Below are 27,865 nucleotides of genomic sequence, written 5' to 3' on the forward strand. Positions count from 1 at the left end.
AGCAGTAGCCCGAAGACATTGGGCCCACGAGAGCAAGCGGGCTTACACGGTAAAATGGGCTGAACGACGTGCCGTGAGGCGATCAGTGTAATCCAGAGGGTTGAGACAACAGATCGAACAGTTTAGGGCATGAAATCGATGTGGGAGCTCATAGCTAGCTCAGTTTTACTGTTTAGTAATTAGAAGCAATCGTCTGCGTTATTATCGGTCTTCGCACACATTTTTGATTACATACCTGTTTGCCGCGTATCACACACATCTTGTTATATTGAACCGTTTCTGTTCTCATGTCTCAGTGCAAACAGTTCATCCGAGTAAACCGCATGCCGTATATCGCACACACCTTGATCTGGCTGACCGTTTCTTTTGTGTTGCCTAATCACAAACAGTTCATCCGAGTGAACCGTATGCTATGTATCGCACACGCCTTCATCTGGCTGCCCGTTTCTTTTGTTCCTCCTCATCGCAAACAGTTAATTGAACTGAGCCGTATGCTCTTCATCGCATACGCAACTAAAACCTGAACCGTGTTTGATGCATCCGTCATCGCAAACGTTTTATACATTTCTGACAGTTTTCATACAGCACCGTTTGTGAATATTGCATCACACACAGTTTCTCGAAGGGTCTCTGATCGTAGTGTCGCGTTAGCAGCATCCTGCAGTAGTGTTATGCTTCCATTAACTTGAGAATTTGTTTCGGTGGTGACTAAAAATTGCTTTGGTTTAATATAAATTTATGTCCCACATAAAGAGATATTTTGTCTTGGAAGTATTGATATCTTGTTTCCATTGACTAGAATTGTATCCAACCTAATATTATTTTCATCAAATATAAAAATAATTCTACTTATTTCTAATCCATAAACTTCTTCTTTCCATTGACTATAAAATTGCTTTCAGCCAAATAGTAATCTACTTCCATTAAATTATTAATAACCCCACTTGTTCCGGGAGCAGCTCTTTTAATTTAATAGACTAGAGAGTTGCTTCCAACCAAATAGTAATTTGCTTCCATCAAAAGAGAATTATAGTTGCACTTATAGAAGGATCGATACAGCCGACTAGAGGGGGGATTGGTGAATAAAGGACTACAAGTTTTAAGCTTAATTGCCATTATTTTAGGGAAATATGAATAAAGTAGGTTCTCTAGGTATACAACTAGATGGACAAAAACTAATTAGCAAGTCCACAAACATATAAAGCAAAGTAAAGTTATGGGAAAGGATGAACCACAAGTGAGTTCCGGACATGAATTTTATACCCAATTTTACACTCCTTTGGGGAGTGCTAATCTTCGTTAGAGTGGTGCCAAAACCAAAGCTCGACAACGCGGCCAAATGGCTCACCGTATTATCCTTTCGAGTCACCCTGAATAGATGAACCTCGATTCAATTAGGGTTGGTCTTGAAGGCGACCACCACATGTTTACATATGTCTCTAGAGCACACCACACGCAAGGAAGTCTCTGTAGGAACCTCCGGCCGCCAAGGAGCCCAAGCACCAAGAGTAATAAGTGTTGATGTAGAAATATAGCGGGGAATATGAATCGGTTGGATCAAGGTGTAGATCTGTCCTTTCTCTCTCTATCCCCAAAGGATCAAAGTGTTTGAATGGAGGAATCACTGGTACAGCGAGGTGCTATACAAATGGTTTTTAACCCCTTTTCGCGATGGCATTTGGAACCATCGCCAAGTGAGTGTGGGCGATAGGGGGTCCTTCCCACATGATCCAGAAACTGTCGGGGATAGGGATCCAAGATGCATATACAGTACTCCTACTCGTTTGTGCTCGCATTGCCATCGCAGTCGGTATACTGTGGTGCTACATTTACTATGCACGGCCCATCACAAACGGTTCACTATTATAGAACGTGTATGATAAGCAGACAATCACACATTCGCTTTTCCCAAACCATATGCGATAACTAATTAAGAAGATTAGCTAATCGTCGTACGAGTGTCGGACAGGATTACGAAACGTCGGACCGTCATAACATCATCGTACACGACAACTATCGCACATGCTATTATGTGGTGCAACGTTTACGATGCATGCTTCATTAGAAACAATTCATGGTTGCAAATCGTGTATGATAAGGCAACTATCACAAATGTTTAGTTTGCCCGCACAGTTTGTGATATTGTCTGACATCGCACACGCTTTGCAAACGGCAACTGTGTGCATGCTTGCACACGTTTCCTCTCTGTAAACCGTGTCGGATTATGGTGTATATCGCAAACGTTTGTGTTTTACCAACCGTGTGTGTCGTAACGACCTGGAGAGCATAATTTCACTATAATTTAATTGCTGTTATTTCAAATTGTACCGGATTTGAATTTGAATGTATGTCATAGCTTTATTCATATCCATCAGGTTCAAACAACCAATGCATTATTCGATTCATAGGTACATATGTTCAAGAATTAGATAAGAACCAAATAAAGAATGATGAACCACAGTTGTATACTTGTACTATTAAAGACGGTAAAGAAAGAGGTGAAATACATTCTGGTTGCTGAACAAGGTGAAGCGGAATGCCCATATTGTGCCTGCTACCTCTTGAGCACTACGTTGGTTTTCCCTTGAAGAGGAAAGGGTGATGCAGTAAAGCAGCGTAAGTATTTCCCTCAGTTTTTGAGAACCAAGCTATCAATCCAGTAGGAGGCCACGCACGAGTCCCTCGCACCTACACAAACAAATAAAATCCTCGCAACCAACGCGATAAAGGGGTTGTCAATCCCTTCACGGTCACTTACGAAAGCGAGATCTGACAGATATGATAAGATAATTTTTTTGGTATTTTTACGATAAAGATGCAAAGTAAAGGAAGTAAAATAAAAACGGCGCCAGAAATAGCTAAGTGTTGGAAGATTAATATGATGGAAAATAGACCCGGGGGCCATAGGTTTCACTAGTGGCTTCTCTCGAGAGCATAAGTATTACGGTGGGTAAACAAATTATTGTTGAGCAATTGACAGAATTGAGCATAGTTATGAGAGTATCTAGGTATGATCATGTATATAGGCATCATGTCTGTGACAAGTAGACCGACTCCTGCTTGCATCTACTACTATTACTCCACACATCGACCGCTATCCAGCATGCATCTAGAGTATTAAGTTCAAAAGAACAGAGTAACGCTTTAAGTAAGATGACATGATGTAGAGGGATAAACTCATGCAATATGATATAAACCCCATCTTGTTATCCTCGATGGCAACAATACAATACGTGCCTTGCTGCCCCTACTGTCACTGGGAAAGGACACCGCAAGATTGAACCCAAATTTATTAGCCCTCGAAGCAAAGTACTACTACGCATGCTCCTAGGGGAAGGGTTGGTATGAGTTAACCATCGCGCGATCCCGACCGCCACACAAAGGATGACAATCAATAAATACCTCATGCTCCGACTTTGTTACATAAAGGTTCACCATACGTGCATGCTACGGGAATCACAAACTCCAACACAAGTATTTTTCAATTCCACAATTACTCAACTAGCACAACTATGATATTACCACCTTTATATCTCAAAACAATTATCAAGCATCAAATTTCTCATGAAATTATAATTAAAGAAAATTGCCATGCTGTTTTAAGACTCTCAAAATAATATAAGTGAAGCATGAGAGATCAATAATTTCTATAAAACAAATCCACTGCCGTGCTCTAAAAGATATAAGTGAAGCACTAGAGCAAAACTATATAGCTCAAAAAATATAAGTGAAGCACATAGAGTATTCTAATAATTTCCGAATCATGTGTGTCTCTCTCAAAAGGTGTGTACAGCAAGGATGATTGCGGTAAACTAAAAAAAGACTCAAATAATACAAGACGCTCCAAGCAAAACACATATCATGTGGTGAATAAAAATATAGCTCCAAGTAAAGTTGCTGATGGAAGTAGACGAAAGAGGGGATGCCTTCCGGGGCATCCCCAAGCTTTGGCTTTTAGGTGTCCTTATATTATCTTGGGGTGCCATGGGCATCCCCAAGCTTAGGCTCTTGCCACTCCTTGTTCCATAATCCATCAAATCTTTTACCCAAAACTTGAAAACTTCACAACACAAAACTTAACAGAAAATCTCGTGAGCTCCGTTAGCGAAAGAAAACAAAACACCACTTCAAGGTACTATAATGAACTCATTCTTTATTTATATTGGTGTTAAACCTACTGTATTCCAACTTCTCTATGGTTTATAAACTATTTTATTAGTCATAGATTCATCAAAATAAGCAAACAACACACGAAAAACGGAATCTGTCAAAAACAGAACAGTCTGTAGTAATCTGTAACTAACGCAAACTTCTGGAACTCCAAAAATTCAGCCAAAATAGGACGACCTAGACAATTTGTTTATTTATCAGCAGCAATCGGAATAAATATTTTATCACGTTCTGGTGACTTTGAACAATTATTTTCGTGAACAGAAAGATTCTGGAATTTTTCAGCAAGATCAAATAACTATCATCCAAGAAGATCATATAGGTTAAACTAGGCACAAACACTAATTAAAACATAAAAACACATCTAACCAGAGGCTAGATCAAATATTTATTCCTAAACAGAAGCAAAAAGCAAAAAACTAAAACATAAAATTGGGTTGCCTCCCAACAAGCGCTATCGTTTAACGCCCCTAGCTAGGCATAATAGCAAGGATAGATCTAGGTATTGTCATCTTTGGTAGGCAATCCATAAGTGGCTCTCATAATAGATTCATAAGGTAATTTTATTTTCTTCCTAGGGAAGTGTTCCATGCCTTTCCTTAACGGAAATTGGAATCTAATATTCCCTTCCTTCATATCAATAATTGCACCAATCGTTCTAAGGAAAGGTCTACCAAGAATAATAGGACATGAAGGATTGCAATCTATATCAAGAACAATAAAATCTACGGGCACATAATTCCTATTTGCAACAATAAGAACATCATTAATTCTTCCCATAGGTTTATTAATGGTGGAATCCGCAAGGTGCAAGTTTAAAGAGCAATCATCAAAATCACGGAAACCTAGCAAATCACACAAAGTCTTTGGAATCATGGAAACACTAGCACCCAAATCACACAAAGCATAGCATTCATGATCTTTAATTTTAATTTTAATAGTAGGTTCCCACTCATCATAAAGTTTTCTAGGGATAGAAACTTCCAACTCAAGTTTTTCTTCATAAGATTGCATTAAAGCATCTACGATATGTTTGGTAAAGGCTTTATTTTGACTATAAGCATGTGGAGAATTTAGCATGGATTGCAACAAGGAAATACAATCTATCAAAGAGAAATTATCATAATTAAAATCCTTGAAATCCAAAATAGTGGGTTCATTAATATCTAGAGTTTTGATCTCTTCAATCCCGCTTTTACCAATTTTTGTATCAAGATCTAAAAACTCTGAATTTTTGGAACGCCTTCTAGGTAAAGGTGGATCATATTCAGTCCCATCATTATCAAGATTCATATTGCAAAACAAATATTTAATAGGGGACACATCAATAACTTTTAGGTCTTCATCTTTATTTTCATAGAAACTGAAGAACACGCTTTCACAAAACAATCTTTCTTAGCACGCATCCTAGCGGTTCTTTCTTTGCACTCATCAATGGAAATTCTCATGGAATTGAGAGACTCATTGATATCATGCTTAGGTGGAATAGATCTAAGTTTCAAAGAATCAACATCAAGAGAAATTCTATCAACGTTCCTAGCTAATTCATCAACTTTAAGCAATTTTTCTTCAAGCAAAGCATTGAAATTCTTTTGCGAATTCATAAACTCCTTAACACTAGTCTCAAATTCAGCGGGCATCTTATTAAAATTTCCATAAGAATTGTTGTAGGAATTACCATAATTATTAGAGGAATTACTAGGATACGGCCTAGGATTAAAGTTTCCTCTATACGCATTGTTACCAAAATTATTCCTACCAACAAAATTCACATCCATAGATTCATTATTATTCTCAATCAAAGTAGACAAAGGCATATCATTAGGATCAGAAGAAACACTTTTATTAGCAAATAATTTCATAAGTTCATCCATCTTTCAACTCAAAACATTAATTTCCTCTATCGCATGCACGTTCTCATTAGTAGATCTTTCAGTGTGCCATTGAGAATAATTAACCATAATATTATCTAGGAGTTTAGTAGCTTCTCCTAAATTGATTTCCATAAAAGTGCCTCCCGCGGCCGAATCTAAAAGATTTCTAGAAGCAAAATTCAATCCGGCATAAAAAATTTGTATAATCATCCACAAATTCAAACCATGTGTAGGGCAATTACGTATCATTAATTTCTTCCTCTCCCAAGCTTGTGCAACATGTTCATGATCAAGTTGCTTAAAATTCATGATATCGTTTCTAAGAGAGATGATCTTAGCGGGAGGAAAATACTTAGAGATAAAAGCATCTTTGCACTTATTCCAATAATCAATACTATTTTTAGGCAAAGACGAAAACCAAGCTTTAGCACGATCTCTAAGAGAAAAAGGAAATAGCTTCAATTTAACAATATCATTGTCCACATCTTTCTTCTTTTGCATATCACACAAATCAATGAAGCTATTTAGATGGGTAGCAGCATCTTCACTAGGAAGGCCAGCGAATTGATCTTTCATGACAAGATTCAACAAAGCAGCATTAATTTCACAAGATCCAGTATCGGTAAGAGGAGCAATCGGAGTGCTAAGGAAATCATTGTTGTTGGTATTGGTAAAATCACACAATTTGGTATTATCTTGAGCCATCGTGACAAGCAAGCAATCCAACACACGAGCAAACAAGAAGCACGCGAAAAAAAGGCGAACGGAAAAGAGAGGGCGAATAAAACGGCAAGGGTGAAGTGGGGGAGAGGAAAGTGAGAGGCAAATGGCAAATAATGTAATGCGGGACATAAGGGTTTGTGATGGGTACTTGGTATGTTGACTTTTGCGTAGACTCCCCGGCAACGGTGCTAGAAATGGCTCGTTGTCACGAGTCCAAATCTTGACTTGACCTTGCGTAAGCCTCCCCGGCAACGGCGCCAGAAATCCTTCTTGCTACCTCTTGAGCACTGCGTTGGTTTTCCCTTGAAGAGGAAAGGGTGATGAAGTAAAGCAGCGTAAGTATTTCCCTCAGTTTTTGAGAACCAAGCTATCAATCCAGTAGGAGGCCACGCACGAGTCCCTCACACCTACACAAACAAATAAAATCCTCGCAACCAACGCGATAAAGGGTTTGTCAATCCCTTCACGGTAACTTACGAAAGTGAGATCTGATAGATATGATAAGATAATATTTTTGGTATTTTTATGATAAAGATGCAAAGTAAAGAAAGCAAAATAAAAACAGTGCCAGAAATAGCTAAGTGTTGGAAGATTAGTATGATGGAAAATAGACCCGGGGGCCATAGGTTTCACTAGTGGCTTCTCTCGAGAGCATAAGTATTACGGTGGGTAAACAAATTATTGTTGAGCAATTGACAGAATTGAGCATAGTTATGAGAGTATCTAGGTATGATCATGTATATAGGCATCACGTCTGTGACAAGTAGACCGACTCCTGCCTGCATCTACTACTATTACTCCACACATCGACCGCTATCCAGCATGCACCTGGAGTATTAAGTTCAAAAGAACAGAGTAACGCTTTAAGTAAGATGACATGATGTAGAGGGATAAACTCATGCAATATGATATAAACCCCATCTTGTTATCCTCGATGGCAACAATACAATACGTGCCTTGCTGCCCCTACTGTCACTGGGAAAGGACACCGCAAGATTGAACCCAAAGCTAAGCACTTCTCCCATTGCAAGAAAGATCAATCTAGTAGGCCAAACCAAACTAAAAATTCAAAGAATTCAGAGAAGATTCAAATATTGTTCATAGATAAACTTGATCATAAACCCACAATTCATCGATCTCAACAAACACACCGCAAAAGAGGATTACATCAAATAGATCTCCACAAGAGAGGGGGAGAACATTGTATTGAGATCCAAAAAGAGAGAAGAAGCCATCTAGCTAATAACTATGGACCCGAAGGTCTGAGGTAAACTACTCACACATCATCGGAGAGGCTATGGTGTTGATGTAGAAGCCCTCCGTGATCGATGCCCCCTCCGGCGGAGCTCCGAAAAAGGCCCCAAGATGGGATCTCACGGGTACAGAAGGTTGCGGTGGTGGAATTAGGTTTTTGGCTCCGTATCTGGTAGTTTGGGGATACGTAGGTATATATAGGAGGAAGAAGTACGTCGGTGGAGCAACGTGGGGCCCACGAGGGTGGAGGGCGTGCCTGGGGGGGTAGGCGCGCCCCCTACCTCGTGCCTTCCTGGTTGGTTTCTTGATGTAGGGTCCAAGTCCTCTGGATCACGTTCGTTCCAAAAATCACGTTCCCGAAGGTTTCATTCCGTTTGGACACCGTTTGATATTCTTTTTCTGCGAAACTCTGAAATAGGCAAAAAACAGCAATTCTGGGCTGGGCCTCCGGTTAATAGGTTAGTCCCAAAAATAATATAAAAGTGTATAATAAAGCCCAATAATGTCCAAAACAGAATATAATATAGCATGGAACAGTCAAAAATTATAGATACATTGGAGACGTATCAGTGCCCTCCTCCATGCAGAAGGCACGCACGACTCTAGTCCAACCCCTTGTGATGGCCGACCGCCCATCATTCACGGTCTTCATGAAAACATCTAGATAATCATCGTGTTCTGGTAGAAATACTTTAACCTTTGCATGCCCACCAATCATGTAGTTTGAGAGATAATCTTGAGTAAACTGCTTTGGGAGCCACTTCAAAGGAAAAAAGATTCAGACATTGTCATCTAACACAACTCATTATGGGCAGTAAAAAGAAGGCTGCAGAGTTCTTACTTACCATCTTGTAGTTCGCTGTTGTCTTGGATAAAGTGTAAACAAATAGTTTAATTGCCATCTTTTGACCCATTTTACTAACAATCTTTATCAGCTTCCTCACTTGATGCTGGTTCATCGATATCTCATTGCCCCATACGCAGAAAGGGTCGAAGCGCAGATCTTTACCAATGACATATGTACCTAAAAGCACCAAGTTAATATTAGAAGCTAAACAGCAATTGCACAATGATGTAGTACAACACTCTTTTATAATATCCAATAACATCCAATATACTCACATATTAGATGAATTAACATCTTATATTATGGGCCGGAAGGAGTTTATTGCATTCTTACAAATTATTGGCTGATTAACTGCTGCTGTATCCATGGGTTAGAGTTAGTTTGAGCTAGTTCGGGCTCAAATAGCCCTAAAGTATATCCAAACATGAGGGCTAGCTTGAGCTAGTTGTACCTAACCCACCCAAAAAAATATCCAACCCAAGAGGTACTGATTGGAGCTAGTTCTCCTAGTGCATTTATTGTCAATCTAACCATGTCATCCAAACACCTCTTTGGATGGTGTTAGTTCAGGGTTAGTCATGAGCTAGAAACTAACTCTAACCTCTAGCTAAGTTGAGTATCCAAACAGGGTTGTTGTTGTTGTTCTACGTATATCTGGACATCATCAGAACATTAAGGTAACACTCTTCCTTGTTGCTATGTAGCCTAGGATTGCATATTTAGACATTAAGTACAGTGCATGTTGCTATGTAGCCTCAGATATATTACATATGGCCCTAGTTAACCTAACGATAAATGGGTTACAGATATATTCAGTTAAAAGTCCGATTCACCGATTAGTCCCTTATCAGTCCCCGGCCTATATGGTACCAGCTACCGATATCCTGAACAGTGAGTATATCTAAGCCATGGGATGAAACTAACCTCGATGGAAAACAGCAGTCGTTCCCAAAATTGTCCTGTGTAGGTACATCGAGAGGCATGTTAAGCACAACAGGCTAAACATCAACCAAAATTATCCATGGCAGACAAAATAATCTCCAAAAGATAGCTTCAGTGTGCAGGTTTAAGCATGCTAGTAAAGGAAAACAAGTGGAAGGTGTGTTAACTGCAACAGGCCTAGCATTTAACAACAAGCAAACATAGTCATTCAAACTTGTATTGTGCCGGTCTAAGTACACTGGTTATTGTTAACTAAAAATGGAAAGGCGTGTTAACTACAAGATGCAGCCATCAAATGTAGTCATTCATAGTGGTATTGTTGAAACTGGTATTGATGAAATTGAACTGCACAGTTCATACTAGCACATATAGAACATCACGTTGTAAATAATTGGAATAAACAAGGCATACTACGAACAACCAAAGATAGCATTTGAAACTGGACATATGCTAACTACAAACAATCGAACAATCAAAAAACTTTAAAAGAGGCATATGCTAGCTATAATAGGCTTAACAGCAAGAAAATATATGCATTCCTATTGGTATGTTTAAAACTGGATTGATGAAATGTACTGCACAGTAAATAATTGCACATATAGAGCATCACATTGTGAACAACTGAAATAAACAAGGCATACTACAAACAACCAAATATATATAGCAATTAAAACTGGACATATTCTCACTACACTACAAAAGGGACTCGACAAAACAAATCATGGGTTCCCCCTGTGAAGAGGCATGGCAAAACAAATCATGGGTTTCCTCACTTGTCACAGATGGGCTCATTCTCGTGGGAAGAGCACGGACCCTGGATGCGCTCCATGTTGTCGCAAATGGGCTCCTTCCCCTTGGAAGAGCACGACCGTAGGGTGCCCTCCCTGATGTCACAGACGGACTCTTTCCGCTTGGAAGAGCAGATGGGCTCTTTCCCCTTGGAAGAGCTGGAGAGGGTGCCCTCCTTGTGGTAGTCGTCGATGAGGACTGACTTGGGAGCTGTGGATCCCAAGCCAGCGTCGCAGAACGTGTCCTTGAGAAATGACAAAAGGGGCTCGATGGCGATGTAGGATGGCAAATTCTTGACATCGAGCCAGAGGAGATCGGCGGCGGGGCCATGGATGAGACCGGCGGCGGTTGAACCCGAGGGGTCAAGGGTGGGCCACCTAACCTGTGACATAGCCCGCATCAAGCCATCACTGTCGAGGACCTCGATGTCATAGCCGACGTCCGCGACATACCCGCATACTCTAGCCCGCTGATTGAGTGCCTGCGGCCAGTAATGGTCGTCAGCTTCCTCGGCGACGTCGAGCGAAGAGACCGTGATACACTTCTTTTGGGCCAGTCGCTCCTCGAGCTCCATGGGAAGCATAGCCGGGCTTAGTCTGCGACGCTCTGGAGTGGGGAATGGGGATCTATGGGAAAGGGGGCGTTTGGCAGGCGTCATCTAAGAAACTCAGGGCGGCCTGGGTATGGAGATCGATGGGTAAGCTGCACGGGCACACCGGCAGATGTTGACAATGGAGGCCTTGCCGGGGCGGCGGCAGGGACCTTGCTTGGGTTTCGAGCGAGAGAGGGAGTGTGTGTGTGTGTGTGTGTGTGTGCGTGTGTGTGTGTGTGCGCGTGCGTGTGTGTGCGCGCGCCCGAGGAGGTTTTGGTGTGTGTGTGTGTGGAGGGGGTTGGCGGGGGGGTGTTTGAGGAAATGACGCGGCTACTGAAAATTTTACTACGCGGGAGTGAAATGCCGGGGCTATTGAAAATTTGGATGATGGTGCATCACACATGGTCCGGAGATAACTACCGTGTGTTATGAAACAGAAAAACCCTCGAGGCGGGCGGATATTTTTTAGGGATGCAGGCGGGATTGGGAACAAGAAACATCACACACGGTCGAAACATAATAACTGTGTGTCATCAAACAGAAAAAGGTGCAGCCGGATAGATATTTTTGGGAGGGGAAGCCTCGTGGAGCCCAATGTACTGTGCGGATGTGCTCCACAGGGGCACCGGCGTGGCACATGGTTAGTGTGAGTGAACCGTGTCTGTCGCGTCATCCGACTTGTCTAATGTTCATAAATTTGGCAAAAATGACGCGGGAGAGGGTCAGAACACGAACACACTTCCATGTGGACCAAATTTATGTATGAAAAGGGTGGTTTGATGTTCAAATACCAAATGCAACTTCGATGTGGCACCTATCTCGCAAAGCGCACGATATTGCTTGCCCCCCCCTCATGTCGGCACGAAGGGAATCCTAAGCTATCAATGCATGTCCCCCCAACCAAGGTTCACCTAGCAAAGTGCGAAGTACCAGCCCCCCCCACACACCTACTTTCAGTCGGCGGGCCAGAGAGGCATCTCACCAAGATGGATCGTAAAACGGACCAAGAATAATCCACCTTGGTCGTACAACCTCTCTCTTGTTGTTGGTCAAAGTGATGGACGTTCATGCGACCCCGAAGATGGGCTAGCTCGCCAATAATCACGCAAGTAGCTAGTCCCCGAAGACAACCACTGCAAGCGTGTGGCCCAAACATATGTATGGAGAGGTGTGTTTTGAATACACAATGGAACAACTTTGATGTGGCACCGTGCTTTCGAATCACAAATCCCCACACTGAGTGAGGGTTAGGTTGATGATGAATATGTATGTCACACCACACTTCAAGCCGATGACGGGGATTCATGCATGCACGTGTGCATAGTATGCGCTAAAACTTAATTAGGTCTGAACCTTACCATGACCCATACTACGATAACACGAACCAAAGGAAGAATCCGCCATGGTAACCTATCTTGTTGTCGGTCAAGGTGATCATGGATGTCCACGCGGGCCCACGAATATATAGGCTTGTCGCTGATAACCACGCGAGGGAGTGTACCGTTCAGGACCCACCCCGGTTCGGGTACAATTATTGGATCCACACCCGTTCAAGTACAACAGCCGCCTTCTACATCTCCTTCTAAAAATTAAAATTATTTCTAATTTTGAAGATGTATGTTCGTCTGTCATCCAGAAAATGATTCCGATAAGCTTGACCCCGAAACTGCGCACTGTGAAGGTCTTGGCACTAGAATCTATCGGCCCCAACCTGGAGCAAGTTGTCAGTTTCCTAAGATGCTTTCCGTGCCTGGAGAAGCTATATATCGAGGTGATGTTCCTTTCCTGTTAAATGTTAACCATAAGGGAGTTCAATTTGTGACACCTTTTTCCAAGTTTACAATGACAATGTACTACGATTTCTGAAGGATTCTTTTGGAGGATTTCAATACATACATGCCCCCCCATATTGGTTGCTTGATCCATATGGTTACAATCCATAAGAATTTCTCCTTTGGATTCATCTGTACTAGTTTTCTTAGGGAACTTTTCATCCACTCCAACCTCTTGTGAAGAGGGCTACATTTTTCTAGATTGTAATCAAATGCCCATGTTAATCATGTCAGATCGAAGATGGCATGTTAGTGCATTTTACAAATCATGCAAACCAAATAGGCATGTAGTAGTGTTCAAAACTGCATGTAGGCACTAACACGTTTTCTTCTTTTGCAGATAAGATTAGGCCCAGTGCTGGATAATGTGATACAATATAACAATCACTTTGAATGCCTAGATCTGCATCTCTCAGAAATTACTTTGAACTCCTACCGAAGGACCTTACCGGAGATTATATTCGCCAGGTTCTTTATTGTCAGAGCAAGGGTGCTGAAGGTAATGAGGTTTGCCCTAAATTTATTTCGCAAAAATGAATGGTTTGTTGATCAGCGCTAGAGGCTGTGGCAGAATGGAATAGGCTCCGAAAATGCTGAATTTCATTTTGGAACTTCAGATGACAGAGTAATCGGAAGTCATCGTGTCAACCCCATACATGACTTCTCAGTGGCTGACCCCTTTGCAAAAATTATGAGGTTTTGAAACCAGACTTAGAAGTGGTAATATTAGTTTGAACCTCTCTGATATCCATGTTTAGCGGATCAGCGCGAGCATTTGCCACTGATGAGCTGAATTTCATTTCTAATATCAGTTTGAACCTTGTAATCTTCGAATTTGAGCCATATAACTCCGGAATTTGAACCTTATAATATTTCGAGATTTTGTGGTACAATCGTTGAAATTGCATCGTATGAGACTCGTATATTGGTAGCACTTTTTTGACCTTAATATGCAATGGTCTTAGATTTTATTAACCATTCTCGAATCTGTTTACTTTGTCGATCTCATAGCACACGATCTGTATAGCTAACTCGACTATGATCTTCGACATTATTGCACCCAATTGGTTTCTTCAACCATGTGCCCTGTAGAGCGCAGAATTAATTATACTCAAGTGTCCATCATCACCCTTCTGTGTAACTTTGACCTCATCACCCACGGGTAAACTTATGACCGAAGTCATTCCACACACTTCGTTTTTACAAAGCTTTTTGCCAATAAACGCCCATGATTTGTCCCTCTTCTAGCCGACGCATGGCCAAACTAGCCGGGCGGGAAGCTTGCGTGATAAACTGCGTGGTAGCGCGGGAACAGGCTCACCGACGATACATTTGGCGCCTCTTCGAGCCCACGCGTGGTCAAATGAAACACGTGCGGTGCGGTGTTGTCAAGCATGCATTGGAATCCTCCGCTGTGAACGCCGTGACAAGAGGTGACGATTACAGGCCGGCCGGCCCCCCATTTATTACAACAGCCATTTAACCCTTGTGTCTCTTCAACCTTTCGATCGCGCCCCACCATTGCAAGAAGCACACCTACCATGACAAATTCTTAGACGGTATCCTGCGTAGCTCCAATGGCGCTCTGAGCGGCTGCCGACGACAAGCAGTAGTTCACCATGCATGCCGTGGTGGACACCCACAGAAGGTTCACGGAGCTCTCGTTGGTGTACACCAACAACCCGGTTTGGGTGGAGCACTCCATCCACATCATGGAGTTGTTGCTTGCCGAGGAGAAGTACAAGGTGGTCGGGTTCGACCTCGAGTACACCCGCGCTCGTGTCGGGTCTCGTCCCAGGGTCACTATCGGCCAGAAGTGCGTGCGCAACCACGTCCCGTCTACCACTACTACCTGGCCACAAGGCCTTGCGAGCATTTCGCCAGGTTTGTCAACAGCCCCCACTACATGTTCGCTACAGTGGACATCACCAACGATGTAAAGGTGCTCAAGAATTAGGGCATCGCCTGCCAGAATCTTGTCGACATCGAGGGCCAATACAAGATCTAGGGCAGCAAGGAGCATGAGAAGGACTCACTGGTTCAGCTTGCCGAGGCCATCATCGACCCCTACTACGGAGACATGAAGGATTCCTGCAACAAGGACAAGCATGCATGGCACTCGGCCTAGAAGGAGAAACTCGACAAAGCGCACGTCGTGTACGCGGCCAAGGAGGCGTACACGAGCTACGACATGTATAGGCGGATCGTTGACATGAGGAAGTGCCTCCTTTCCTAAAACGGCCAAGGATCTAGCCGGAAGCAGAGTAATGGCAAGCGTCGTCACAACAATAAGTAGATGATTAGATCCTCGTTTCTCCTAGTTTAGTATGCATGTAATTGCTTACTTTGGTGTGTGGACATGTTATGTGTGTAGTCACTTGTGTAATTGTATGCTTAATTTGGTTTTGCAATGCTGTCTTTTTAAGTATATATGTTGATGCTCTGTAGACAGAGCAAATCACATCGCACACGGACTAAACAATGGAACCCGTTGGTGATGATTTCATCAATCACTCATAATTGTATACCAGCAATCGTTTGCTCACAACACACATGGCTTGTTAACAGGAATCGTCTGTGTTGTTATCGGTCTTCCCACACATTTCCGATTACAGACCTATTTGCCGCGTATCACACACATCTTGTTAAGTTGAACCATTTCTGTTCTGTTGGCTCAACGCAAATAGTTCATCCGAGTGAATTGTATGTCGTATATCGCACACACCTTCATCTGGCCGCCCGTTTCTGTTGTTCCGCCTCATCACAAACAGTTTATCCGAGTGAACTGTATGTCGTATATCGCACACGCCTTCATCTGGCTGCCTGTTTCTTTTATTTTGCCTCATCGCAAATAGTTCATTAAACTGAACCGTATGCCCCTCATCGCACACGCAACTAAAATATAAACCGTGTTTGATGTATCTTCATCGCAAACATTTTGCATCTTTTTGACGGTTATTTTACATCACTGTTTGCGATTAATGCATCGCAGACAGTTTCGTCAAAGGGTCTCTAATCGTAGTGTCGCGTTAGCAGCATCCTACAGTAGTGAATATAAAGTGTTGAGAAAAAGAGGCTTGGGAATGGTGGCTGCTAACAAGGCTTGAAGGTTGCTCGACCCCTCTTGATAGCGCGGTTTTTCTATGATCGAATAAATTGAAACCAAAGCTTCGACTCGCCAGAAGACCACGCCTTTAACTATTCCATAGTGTGTGTGGGGGGTGTCAACCATCTCCTCAATCAATCTCCGAGGAACCAATGACCTGAGGTACACCTTAAACCATCATTAGTTCCATTAATCACATTTCCATCACACCAAAAGTACTATTTAAATATAAAACTTCCAACTTACAACGCTTCAAATGAGCTATATGCAAGAAATACTATTTAAATATAAATCCACTTTCAACTTTCAACCATCATTAGTAGAAGTGTGAAGAAGTGTAAGATATGCGAAAAATACTACTCCCTCCGTCCCAAAATATAAAATGTTTTTGCAAGCTAAAACAGCTTGCAAAAAGGTCTTATATTATGGGGTGGAGGGAGTATTTTTGAAGTAGTGTAATCCACTTTATAAATATGCAAGAAATACTACAATCTTTAGAAATACTATTTCACTATAAATATAAATCCACTTTCAACTTTTTTTCACTTAACAAAAAAATTAGTGATGAGTTGGCTACTAGATCATGGTGGATGATTTGGCCCGTCTCTAACAACCAGGGATGAAATCTCTGCCCTGCATTACTTTTTCTTAAGAAGGAATTTTATTGTTTGTCATATAGCTTTTGCGTACAAATAAAGTTGTAGTTCAATTTTTTTTACCAACGGTGGTGCTAGCCCAGATGGCTAGTGCTGCTAATCTCAATGGCAGAGTCATGAGATCGACTCCAACAGTTGCATCATTTTTGGCAAAAGAAATAGTAAGACGTCCATTGGACCGACCACGTCATATGAAAAAACAGATCACGCGAGAAAGCAAAACGCGTTCAACGCCCACCTACCTCGCACGAACCGCAAATCGCGTGGAAACGGAAACCTGCCGATTAAATAGCTAATTATTGCCCATGACTCTACGCAACCGCGTGATTGTGATCGAAGGGCTCATGGGTCATTTGCCCCATCCCTGAACACGGAGTTCATTTGGCGTTACTTGTGCTCTCGCCTATAGCAATTAATAGCAACCACAATTATAAAAACCATTATGATTATAAGAGATAAGTGTGACAAGCAAACCCATCCGTGATCCCTCAAATAAAGTCAAATCATCCCGGTCGACCTCGTTCTCTTGTCTTCTCGAAGAATCCTCTGCGAGTCGGGATCAACCTCCACGGTCCCATACGCGTGCTTCCTCTTTTAGAGGTGCGGAGTGCATGGCCGGCGGCGAAAACATGACGACTGTGTTGGTGTCGGCGGAGGCGGACATGGACCTAGAGTTATCGTCTCGCGTCGGGGTGCCCAACTTTGAGTTCGCCTTCAATTCGGAGGTCTTCTCCAACATGGTGATGCAGATAGAGGTTGCCACCGGCGGCGACGTCGGTGGAGGGTCCTCTCCTCTCAGGCGATGATAATAAGAAAGGTGCGTGGAGCCCACCCCCTGGGTTCGATATGTTTGGCAATTTGGAATTGCATGCATATTTAATTTGATGCATATGTTAATTTGTGTGGGCATATGGGGTTGTTGCGCTTGATTTGATTTGGGATGGTTGGGTAATTTTGTTTCAGCTCAGGCTGACCCTTCGTTAAGGCCGTTTACCGTGTTAGTGTAACATGGGGGCAATAGAGGGAATCCATAAGTTATGTGCTTGTGCGTGTGTTGATGTGGTGTACACCTATGTTAGTGCGATATTTCCTTTGTTCACCTATGTTATTTTGTTTTGTGTGCATTGAAACATTTAGGCTTTGTTTGGCCGTAGGGGATATAGGACCCGGGGGAGACAATCCACGCTAGGGATTTTTTCCATCACACATGAATCCGTGGTAGAAAACCACGGCCCCGCTTACCACCATTTGGTTCACTCGCGATGGGGGAAAGACGGCGAAAAGTTCGTCTTCAAGCACAGACCGGCGTCAGGGTCACGGGCAGGAGTGCGCTGACTTGTCCAGAGACAACGTGTAAGAGACGAGGAACTCCATCCACGAGTGGAAAGGTGTTTTTTCCTCCCAGGGAATTCACGAGAAAGCGGACGAATTTTCCCGTTCCACCTCTCGACCAAATGGTATGGCGGAAAAAAGGGGAAGGTCTATCACCGGGTGGGAGTTTCCAAGGAATGGATCGGGATCCCATCCCCTGCTGCCAAATGAGGCCTTGAGGTCATTGTTAGCCTGCTTGATAACTACTTTTGTTCAAGTAGTCCAAATACTTGTTGCATAGAGATAAATTTGGCACTAGCACATATGCGATTACATGGCAGATCCATTTGTCAGGGGTTAGTGATTGAGGCAACAGTGAAACACCACACTGCTAGTATAAGTTTTGCACGTGAGATCTTATGTCGATGGGTGATCGTCAAGATTGGAGATTGTGGGGATCCCCTTTTAGAGATTCAGTCGGAGGTCAAACACTTCAGATCACTTGAGAGATTCAACCTTTGTTTATCTAGGTTTGTGTCACCAAGAAGGTGTAACACTCTACATCCTACGTGCTAGTTCTTGCTTCTGAAGACAAGTGTGGTGTGTGTGTGTGTGTGATAACAAGGTTTTCCTCCCCCCTTGGGGCTCCAGTTTGCCCCTTATTTAACATGGGAGCAGCCATAGTATACACTCTTTGGCGCATGTGGTGTGATCGGGGTCAAATGCCCCCTCCTCTCGACCTGCCCGGGCCTAGCCAGCCTAGGCCCGTGTATTTCATTGGAGTTGGTGGTGTTGCCCTTTAGCGATGCAATGCCATCTCTTTGACTGCGTCGCTGAATCCATCCGTCATCAAGGATGGGCTGGAAACATCATATTGTCCTTAATAGAGGAAGTAGTCAGAAGGACTTACCATGCTCGTCTCGCTCGTCAAAAGGCCAATGACGAGGCGAGCGGGGCCAGTGGTGCTGCCTCTCTCGCCTCCTCCCTTTCCACCACGAGGGTTGCTCTTGCAACCTAGGGGATTGCAACGATATACATCAACAAGGGCTCCCTTGGCCTTGGCGCCACCAGGATCGTCTGAGAGGACAAACACGGTTTGAAGTCCCGCAATGCCTTCTCAACCTATGGTATCCACTTGAATGGGTCCGGCCTCTTGAGGAGTTTGAACAAAGGGAGGCCCAACTCCCCGGACTTGGTCGCCATGCAACTTGATAAGTGTTGCATGTGTTTGGGACGCGTCAGAGGGCGGATTTGGTTGATGGCAGTAATCTTCTCAGGGTTAGACTTGATGCTCCTGCTGGACATGAGGAAACTGTGAAGCTTTCAAAGGGTACCTCGAAGACACATTTCTCCGGGTTCAGCTTCATGCACATGCGGCGCAGGTTATCAAAAGTTTCTGATAGGTCGTCGAGTGGCGTGGCCCGGTCCTTTGTCTTCATGATGAGATCGTCAATGTAGGCTCGGCGTTGCGGACGATCTGGGGCTCCAAAGCGATGCGAGCGGCCCGCTGATATGTTGGACGTTCATTCTTCAGACCAAAAGGTATATATAACAAAAAGTACATGCGGGGGTGATGAAAGTTGTCGTTTCGCCGTCCTCCTTAGTCATGCGTATCTAGTGGTAACTAGAATACCCGTCCAGGAATCACAGGAGATCACACCACGCAGTGGAGTCCATGATCTGGTCGATGCGAGGCGATTGAAAGTGATCCTTAGGACACGTTTCTTTTAGCTCGGTGAAGTCCACCCACATCCTCGACTTTCTGTTAACCTTTGGGACGACAACGGGATTGACGAGCCACTCAAGGTGATTCATCTGGCGGATGAAATGGGCCCCTTGGAGATTACTCACCTTGGCACAGATAAATCTTGTTGCTCGGGTGCTTGTCGACGCCCCTTCCATCATACGTGGCGTGCACCTGGGTACACAGATAAGTGGTGATCAATCATCTCCACGGAAACCCCGAGCATATCCGACCAACTAAGCGGTCGGGAGGCTGAAGAAGGTCAATGGGTCTCCGACCACCTAATGGCAACTCCAACGCGCTGACGCATTTTGTCTGTGCATGTCAGTTTAGATCGAAATGGACAGAAAAAAGGGCCCAACGTGCCGACACAAACAAACGTCCGTCCGTTTTTGTCTGCCCGAGACCCATTTCTAGCCCGAATTTAGGTTGGGTTTCCGTCGACACGGGCATGATACGGACGCGCACCACGTCCGCCTTTGTCCTCCTCCTGGCCCGCCCGTCGGTGATGACGCCCGTTCTGATCTGACGCTGCTTCGGTGCCTTAAGGCACCTGCCTTTGGGCCTATGACAGGTGGGCCTAACAGGTGGCTGGCCCACCTGTCATAGACCCAAAGGTAGGTGCCTTTAAGGCACCGAAGCTCAATCCGTTCTGATCAGGTTCGCACCGCGGCATGTTGGGATCCGGCTTGCCTGCTCCCTCCCCGTGCTCCCATCCGTGCTCCCACCTCATCCTACAGCTGTCTTTTTTTCCTTTTTCTTTCTAATCTAATCATCTCTACTCTGATTTTAAGAGGGTGGGGCCGGGTCTTATTTTGTTCCAATCAAATCAAGCCACCTATGCAGAGCACAGAGGGGCGCACGCGCGGGGAGCAGGCAAGTCTCGTCTGGCATGTTGGGGTCGCACGTTGGAGTTGCCGTTCGAGGTCGGTGATGACGCCCGTTCTGGTCAGGTCCCGCCCCGCGACGTCTTCCCAGGTGGGCCCGACGCCTACTGTTGACGAGGGCCTCAACTTCCCGGCAGTCCTCGAGGTCGTTCCTGGTGGAAAGATCCACCGGGCACCACCTGCCGGTGCCGGTGCCCCCCTCGAAAGCGTTGGCTCCCCTCTTACGGTCCAGGACGTCGCGAAGGTCGTCGATGCGGGCGGTCTCGGAGAGACTGGGCCCTGCCCGATGCCCACCCGTTCCGCCAGACGCGGGGCTCCCTTGGGAAGCGCGGGCGCCCCCCGGTGTTGGGCGTTGGCGAGCAATTTCCACCTGCCCCGCGATTTCCTGGATCCACGGGCGCATGGGGGACGACTCCTCCAACGGCACCGGCGGGTGTGGGAGGAGGACGCACATGGTCTGGAGCGCGGCCACCTTGGTGGCCTCGCCAGCGCCCGGCCGACGGCGCGCTGGTTGACGCTCGACGCGCAGGCACGGCTGGGGGGACGCTGAGCCCCCTGCCGCTAGAAGACTGGCTGAGCCGCAACTATGTCCCATGCCGAGTGGTTCCCAGCGTGCTGGCGGCGAAGGCCGCTGCCGCCGCTGTGCCTGCGATCCACGGGAGGGCATGGTTGATGATGATGCAGCAAATATTTGGTCAAGCATTTGGATTTAGCTGTGGTGTTCAAACATATCAATCCCCTGTCCCTGCAGAAGTAGGATACAATCAATCCACTGCAGCTGAGACTAGCCACTGGACAATGGGTGCGAATCACGCGACTCATAAAACTTGAAAAGATGCTATTCCAGCTGACAGTTCTACTACTTGATGTCCTTAAAGGAATTGTAGGTTTTGAAATTCTAATATTCATGTTACAATTCCTGGTCAAGTTTGCAGTAAAGCTTTACAAAAGGCATTGCGTAAGTTCGGTTTGTGTCAAATACTTATCTGACGAAGTTATACGAAATTCCAGTAGGATCCTTGGGATAACATCTATGATCTCTTTCCTCACCGAGCTACAAGCATGTTTGGGTTGCTTGCTGCAGCTAAATTGCCGTTCAACTTTTCAGATATTATTTTTACCATTTACGATATAACTGAAGAGTGATTAAATGAATCTGCACCGTTGAACAGAGTGTTTCAAGTATTTTCACAGAAGAAAATATGTCCAATGGTTTAATTGCGTACCTTTTGCCCTAGTTGTCTTATATTTCACTGATCTTGTTATTTTGCAGCTGATAATGGAGAGATAGACTGTTTCTCAACCATGGCAAGTACACCAATTTTAACAGTGAAGACCCTTCATATCAATTCAGCGATTCTTGCTGCAAGAAGTCGTTTCTTTCTAAAGGTAATTTTATAACCATGTGAAATACATTTGTATAACCAGTTCAAGTTTCTAATAAGCTTCATGTTTCTTAGCTTTTCTCAAATGGCATGAATGAATCTGATCAGACGCATCCAAGAATCAGGATTGCTGATTCAGGTAATGTGATAGCTTAACTGTAACATTCTTCCTCTTATATTTTATCCTTATTTTCAACTGTGGTTGTGTTACTATTTTTAGTCATAAAATTATTTATGGTAAATAAAAGATTATCTTTTATAGTCTCTGCACTTAAATTTACTGGTAGTTCAGCATGCACACTGTATATATTGCATGTACCATGCACTATCTAAATATCCACTGATATGTGTCATCTCTTTTAGTCATCGATTTGGAAATTTGTGGATTAATTAACTCACTCTTAAGCAGGGAATTCTCTCTTAAGTTTATTTTTCATATGCAATTATCAGCGATTGGATCTGATTGTATGGAATGATTGAAATCACTTGGATTCCTCCCAACTCGTATGTTTTCTGTAGTAGTATACATATAAATTTTCTGTGATTGGAAAAAAGGTTAATCTCCCATGGAGCGTTTGTCAATACTGTAAGTCAGTAGTCAACTTCGAAAATTATTTAGGGTGCAAAAAGACTGTCCTTTTTTTTTTGCTTATTTACTGAACTGCTCTCTTATGATTTTTCTGTTTTCATTCTACTTGGAACAGAGGAAAAAGCCTTTATGGAGCTTTTAAGCTTCATGTACAGTGGAAAGTTGACAACAATTGAGCCCACTCTTCTGCTCGACATCTTAATGGCTGCCGACAAATTTGAGGTTCTTTCTTGCATGAGGTACTGCAGTCAGTTGCTCAGAAGCCTGCCTATGACCACAGAATCTGCACTGCTATACCTCGATCATCCATGCTCCCTTTCAATGGCTGCTGAAGTTCAGAGTGTGGTAGGTGCAGCCAAGGAATTCCTTGCCGAGAAATACAAGATTTTAGACAAGTGAGTGATCCACATTTGATGGAGCAATTTTTTTTTCATTTCGGAGAAAAATGTAGGCATTGGCCATTGTAATGTGCATGAAGTGTACTCATGGCATGGTTTGTCCCATTTCAGGTTTGAAGAAGTGATGAACATCTCTCTTTCTGGAATCGAGGCGATCTTTTCGAGCACTGACATACAAGTAGCATCTGAAGATGCGGTATATAACTTCTTGCTCGAGTGGGCCCGTGCGCGATACCTGGAACCGGAGGAAAGACGCGGGATCTTGAGCAGCCGTTTGCTTCCGCTGGTACGCTTCAGTCATATGACATGTGCCGCTCTTCAGGAGATCCTAGCATGCACTGATGATGATATAGACCGTGAGCAAGTAACCAAGCGCATCAATGAGGTCCTCCTCCACAAAGCTTACCCAACCCAGATGGAAGGTGCTCTTGCAGCAGATGTATCAACTCTCGATTGGCAATCTGCTGAGCGAACTTACGGGTCCAAACATGTGAAAGCGGTTGTGTTTGATCGACCTTGCCCACAGGTTATAGTTTACATGGATCTAACCCGCGACGAGTGCTCCCGATTCTTCCCATCAGGAGTTATATTGTCGGACTGGTTCCATCTCGCAGGTCAGAAATTCTATCTCATGGCAGACTGTGTACTGGATGAGCAGACAGAGTTGTACAGCTTTGGCCTCTGGCTAGGGATATATGGAAATTCTGTTTCAGGCTCGTCGTGTTTCGATGTTGAGTTTGCTGCAAGGACAAGATCGTCAGGAAAATTCTTGAGCAAGTACGTCGGTAGGCACACATTCAGCGGGTCTTTGCTGGAGGGATGTGATGATCTTTTTGGAGTTCCATGGTCGACGTTCATTGCGGACGACAGCCTCTTCATCGACGGCGTGCTGCATCTGAGAGTTGATCTGACTGCGGTGGAGCAGCCTGAATTACAGACCTGATGGTATTTCACTCAGCAAAGTTAGGGTGTGTCTTGAGCCCTGCATGTGATACTGTGAGCTGCTGCAGCAGCCAGGAAGTTTAATCCCCGGGCATTGTCCGGGGTAACCTGAATCATGTGTTATTGTTGTTGATCGGTTGCTACTGCAAGTCAGTAGTAACATGTGTGTGTGTGTGCGCTGACTGCTGACTTTTGTATGTTGGTATCATACTTTAGAATTTCATTTATGCCTGTGCGAATGGTCTCTGTGCTGGGAAAGTGAGTTTGTTGGCTGAATGATGCAAGGAGATTCCGACTTGGTGCTTCGACTGCTTTCATCTGACTTACTATAGTGTTTTTCTTTTCTAAATGTTAGTCCACACACTTGCTGAATCTTGAATCTTCGATGACAGTCAGCGGTTCAGGGCCTGCATTGCTACAAGCTCATCCGTCCCAATGATCACACGGATCGCCCCTCTTCTTTTTCGTTCGTCCTTCAAATGTCGACCGATTTGTGAAGTGCTTAAGCGTGGATGCTGATTGGTGCGCTCCCCCCCCCCCCCCCCACCCACCACGAGCGCCAGGGGAGGGGGAGGGGGAGGGGGGCAGTGGAACGCTAGCCACCGGTCCAAGCCACCCTCCTTGCCCCCTCATGTCCTCGTTGCCGCCTCGGTGCGCTGACGGGCAAAGCCTGGCCAGCATCGGCGGCGGAGGGGTGCTCTTCCTTCGCCCTTCCGGCGCTTGGTGGCGCAGCGTGTGGACGGGATGTGGCGGCACCATGGCAGCAGCCGGCGGCGGTGGCGCAGGTTGTGCGCGGCGGTATGAAAGGGTTGTGGGTTGCGGGGGTGCGCGCTGTGTCATTGGCAGGGACGAGACGGGTGCGTATCGGATCTGCCTTTCCGGGGATACGGACAGCTCGGCTAGTTGTGGTGACGGAGCTCGGCTTGTCGCTGGTGGTGGCGCGCTTGCCGGCCTCCGGTCAGGCCTAGTCTCGGACTCCGACAAGGGTGTGCGGGCTGCGGTCGGCATGGGTTGGTGACCTTTTTGCGTACCTGCAGTGGTGGTTGACAGCGATGGTGGTTTGGTAGGGGTCGCGTTCCGGCGGTGGTGGGTGCACCAATGATGGGCGAGGTTGCGGCAGCTCTGGCGACAGTGATTGGCGTGCGGGTGGTGGTGCTCCTTTCTTCTCATGGGTTCAGGCCGGCATGGGATGTCCGCGCGGTGGATGATAACCCACAAGTATAGGGGATCGCAACAGTTTTTGAGGGTAGAGTATTCAACTCAAATTTATTGATTCGACACAAGGGGAGCCAAAGAATATTCTCAAGTATTAGCAGTTGAGTTGTCAATTCAACCACACCTGTAAGACTTAATATCTGCATCAAAGTATTTAGTAGCAAAGTAGTATGGAAATAATGGTAACGGTGGCAAAAGTAACAGTAGCAGTTTTGTAGTAACTGTAACAGTGACAACGGTAAAGTAACTAAGCAAAGATCAATATGTGAAAAGCTCGTAGGCATTGGATCAGTGATGGATAATTATGCCGGATGCGATTCCTCATGCAACAGTTATAACATAGGGTGACACAGAACTAGCTCCAGTTCATCAATGTAACGTAGGCATGTATTCCGAATATAGTCATACGTGCTTATGGAAAAGAACTTGCATGACATCTTTTGTCCTACCCTCCCGTGGCAGCGGGGTCCTATTGGAAACTAAGGGATATTAAGGCCTCCTTTTAATAGAGTACCGGACCAAAGCATTAACACTTAGTGAATACACGAACTCCTCAAACTACGGTCATCACCGGTAAGTATCCCGATTATTGTCACTTCGGGGTTAACGGATCATAACACATAATAGGTGACTAATGACTTGCAAGATAGGATCAAGAACTCACATATATTCATGAAAACATAATAGGTTCAGATCTGAAATCATGGCACTCGGGCCCTAGTGACAAGCATTAAGCATAGCAAAGTCATAGCAACATCAATCTCAGAACATAATGGATACTAGGGATCAAACCCTAACAAAACTAACTCGATTACATGATAAATCTCATCCAACCCATCACCGTCCAGCAAGCCTACGATGAAATTACTCACGCACGGCGGTGAGCATCATGAAATTGGTGATGGAGGAAGGTTGATGATGACGACGGCGACGGATTCCCCTCTCTGGAGCCCCGAACGGACTCCAGATCAGCCCTCCCGAGAGAGATTAGGGCTTGGCGGCAGCTCCGTATCATAAAACACGATGAATCCTTCTCTCTGATTTTTTTCTCCCCGAACGTGAATATATAGAGTTGGAGTTGAGGTCGGTGGAGCACCATGGGGCCCACGAGGCAGGGGGCGCCCCCCCCCCACCCTCGTGGACAGGGTGTGGGCCCCCTGGCCTTGCTTCTTTCGCAAGTATTTTTTATTTATTCCAAAAATATTCTCCGTGAAGTTTCAAGTCATTCCGAGAAATTTTATTTTTGCACAAAAATAACACCATAGCAATTCTGCTGAAAACAGCGTCAGTCCGGGTTAGTTCCATTCCAATCATGCAAGTTAGAGTCCAAAACAAGGGCAAAAGTGTTTGGAAAAGTAGATACAATGGAGACGTATCAACTCCCCAAGCTTAAACCTTTGCTTGTCCTCAAGCAATTAAGTTGATAAACTGAAAGTGATAAAGAAAAACATTTACAAACTCTGTTTGCTCTTGTTGTTGTAAATATGTAAAGCCAGCATTCTAGTTTTCAGCAAAGATTATGAACTAACCATATTCACAATAACACTTAGGTCTCATATTTACTCATATCAATGGCATAATAACCTAGTGAGCAATAATAATAAATCTCGGATGACAACACTTTCTCAAAACAATCATAATATGATGTAACAAGATGGTATCTCGCTAGCCCTTTCTGAGACCGCAAAACATAAATGTAGAGCACCATTTGAAGATCAAGGACTGACTAAACATTGTAATTCATGGTAAAAGAGATCCAGTCACAGTCATACTCAATATAAACTAATAGTAATGCATGCAAATGACAGCGGTGCTCTCCAACTGGTGCTTTTTAATAAGAGGAGGATGACTCAACATAAAAGTAAATAGATAGGCCCTTCGCAGAGGGAAGCAGGGATTTGTAGAGGTGCCAGAGCTCGATTTTGAAATAGAGATAAATAGTATTTTGAGTTGTATACTTTCATTGTCAACATAACAACCGAGAGATCTCGATATCTTCCATGCTACACACATTATAGGAGGTTCCCAAACGGAATGGTAAAGTTTATACTCCCCTCCACCAACAAGCATCAATCCATGGCTTGCCCGAAACAACGGGTGCCTCCAACTAACAACAATCCTGGGGGAGTTTTGTTTGTAATTATTTTGATTTGATTTGAGCATGGGACTGGGCATCCCGGTGACCAGCCATTTTCTCGTGAGTGAGGAGCGGAGTCCACTCCTCTTGAGAATAACCCGCCTAGCATGGAAGATACAGACAACCCTAGTTGATACATGAGCTATTCGAGCATACAAAACAGAATTTCATTTGAAGGTTTAGAGTTTGGCACATACAAATTTACTTGGAACGGCAGGTAGATACCGCATATAGGAAGGTATGGTGGACTCATATGGAATAACTTTGGGGTTTATGGAAGTGGATGCATAAGCAGTATTCCCGCTTAGTACAAGTGAAGGCTAGAAAAAGACTGGGAAGCGACCAGCTAGAGAGCGACAACAGTCATGAACATGCATTAAAATTAATAAACATTGAGTGCAAGCATGAGTAGGATATAATCCACCATGAACATAAATATCGTGGAGGCTATGTTGATTTTATTTCAACTACA

General features: G+C 44.3%; 1 protein-coding gene across 3 annotated transcripts; it reads left to right on the forward strand.

Annotated features, from left to right (window-relative positions):
- The first annotated feature begins 17,470 nt into the window (after positions 1-17,470).
- LOC109756138 (BTB/POZ domain-containing protein POB1) lies at positions 17,471-24,270 on the forward strand. Of its 3 annotated transcripts, none has more exons than XM_040403536.3 (5): positions 17,471-17,602; positions 22,001-22,116; positions 22,188-22,251; positions 22,817-23,096; positions 23,211-24,270. In XM_040403536.3, exons 2-5 carry the CDS (start codon positions 22,033-22,035, stop codon positions 24,040-24,042), a joined length of 1,260 nt encoding a protein of 419 aa, XP_040259470.1. In that variant the 5' UTR covers positions 17,471-17,602; positions 22,001-22,032; the 3' UTR covers positions 24,043-24,270. The 3 variants fall into 3 exon arrangements, with proteins under 3 accessions (XP_040259470.1, XP_020170596.1, XP_020170598.1); XM_020315007.4 differs by lacking the exon at positions 17,471-17,602 and adding an exon at positions 20,844-21,529; XM_020315009.4 differs by lacking the exon at positions 17,471-17,602 and adding an exon at positions 20,882-21,610.
- The last annotated feature ends 3,595 nt before the right edge of the window (positions 24,271-27,865 follow it).

Source organism: Aegilops tauschii, chromosome 3 (genome assembly GCF_002575655.3).
Source record: "Aegilops tauschii subsp. strangulata cultivar AL8/78 chromosome 3, Aet v6.0, whole genome shotgun sequence".
NCBI lineage: Eukaryota > Viridiplantae > Streptophyta > Magnoliopsida > Poales > Poaceae > Aegilops > Aegilops tauschii.

Bases quoted from the DNA above. Each gene is read 5' to 3' on its own strand.
- LOC109756138 (XM_020315007.4), top strand. From the start codon at position 21,400: ATGATGATGCAGCAAATATTTGGTCAAGCATTTGGATTTAGCTGTGGT. The intron at 22,117-22,187 runs GTAATTTTATAA...CATGTTTCTTAG, and splicing joins GAAGTCGTTTCTTTCTAAAG to CTTTTCTCAAATGGCATGAA. The intron at 22,252-22,816 runs GTAATGTGATAG...TACTTGGAACAG, and splicing joins AATCAGGATTGCTGATTCAG to AGGAAAAAGCCTTTATGGAG.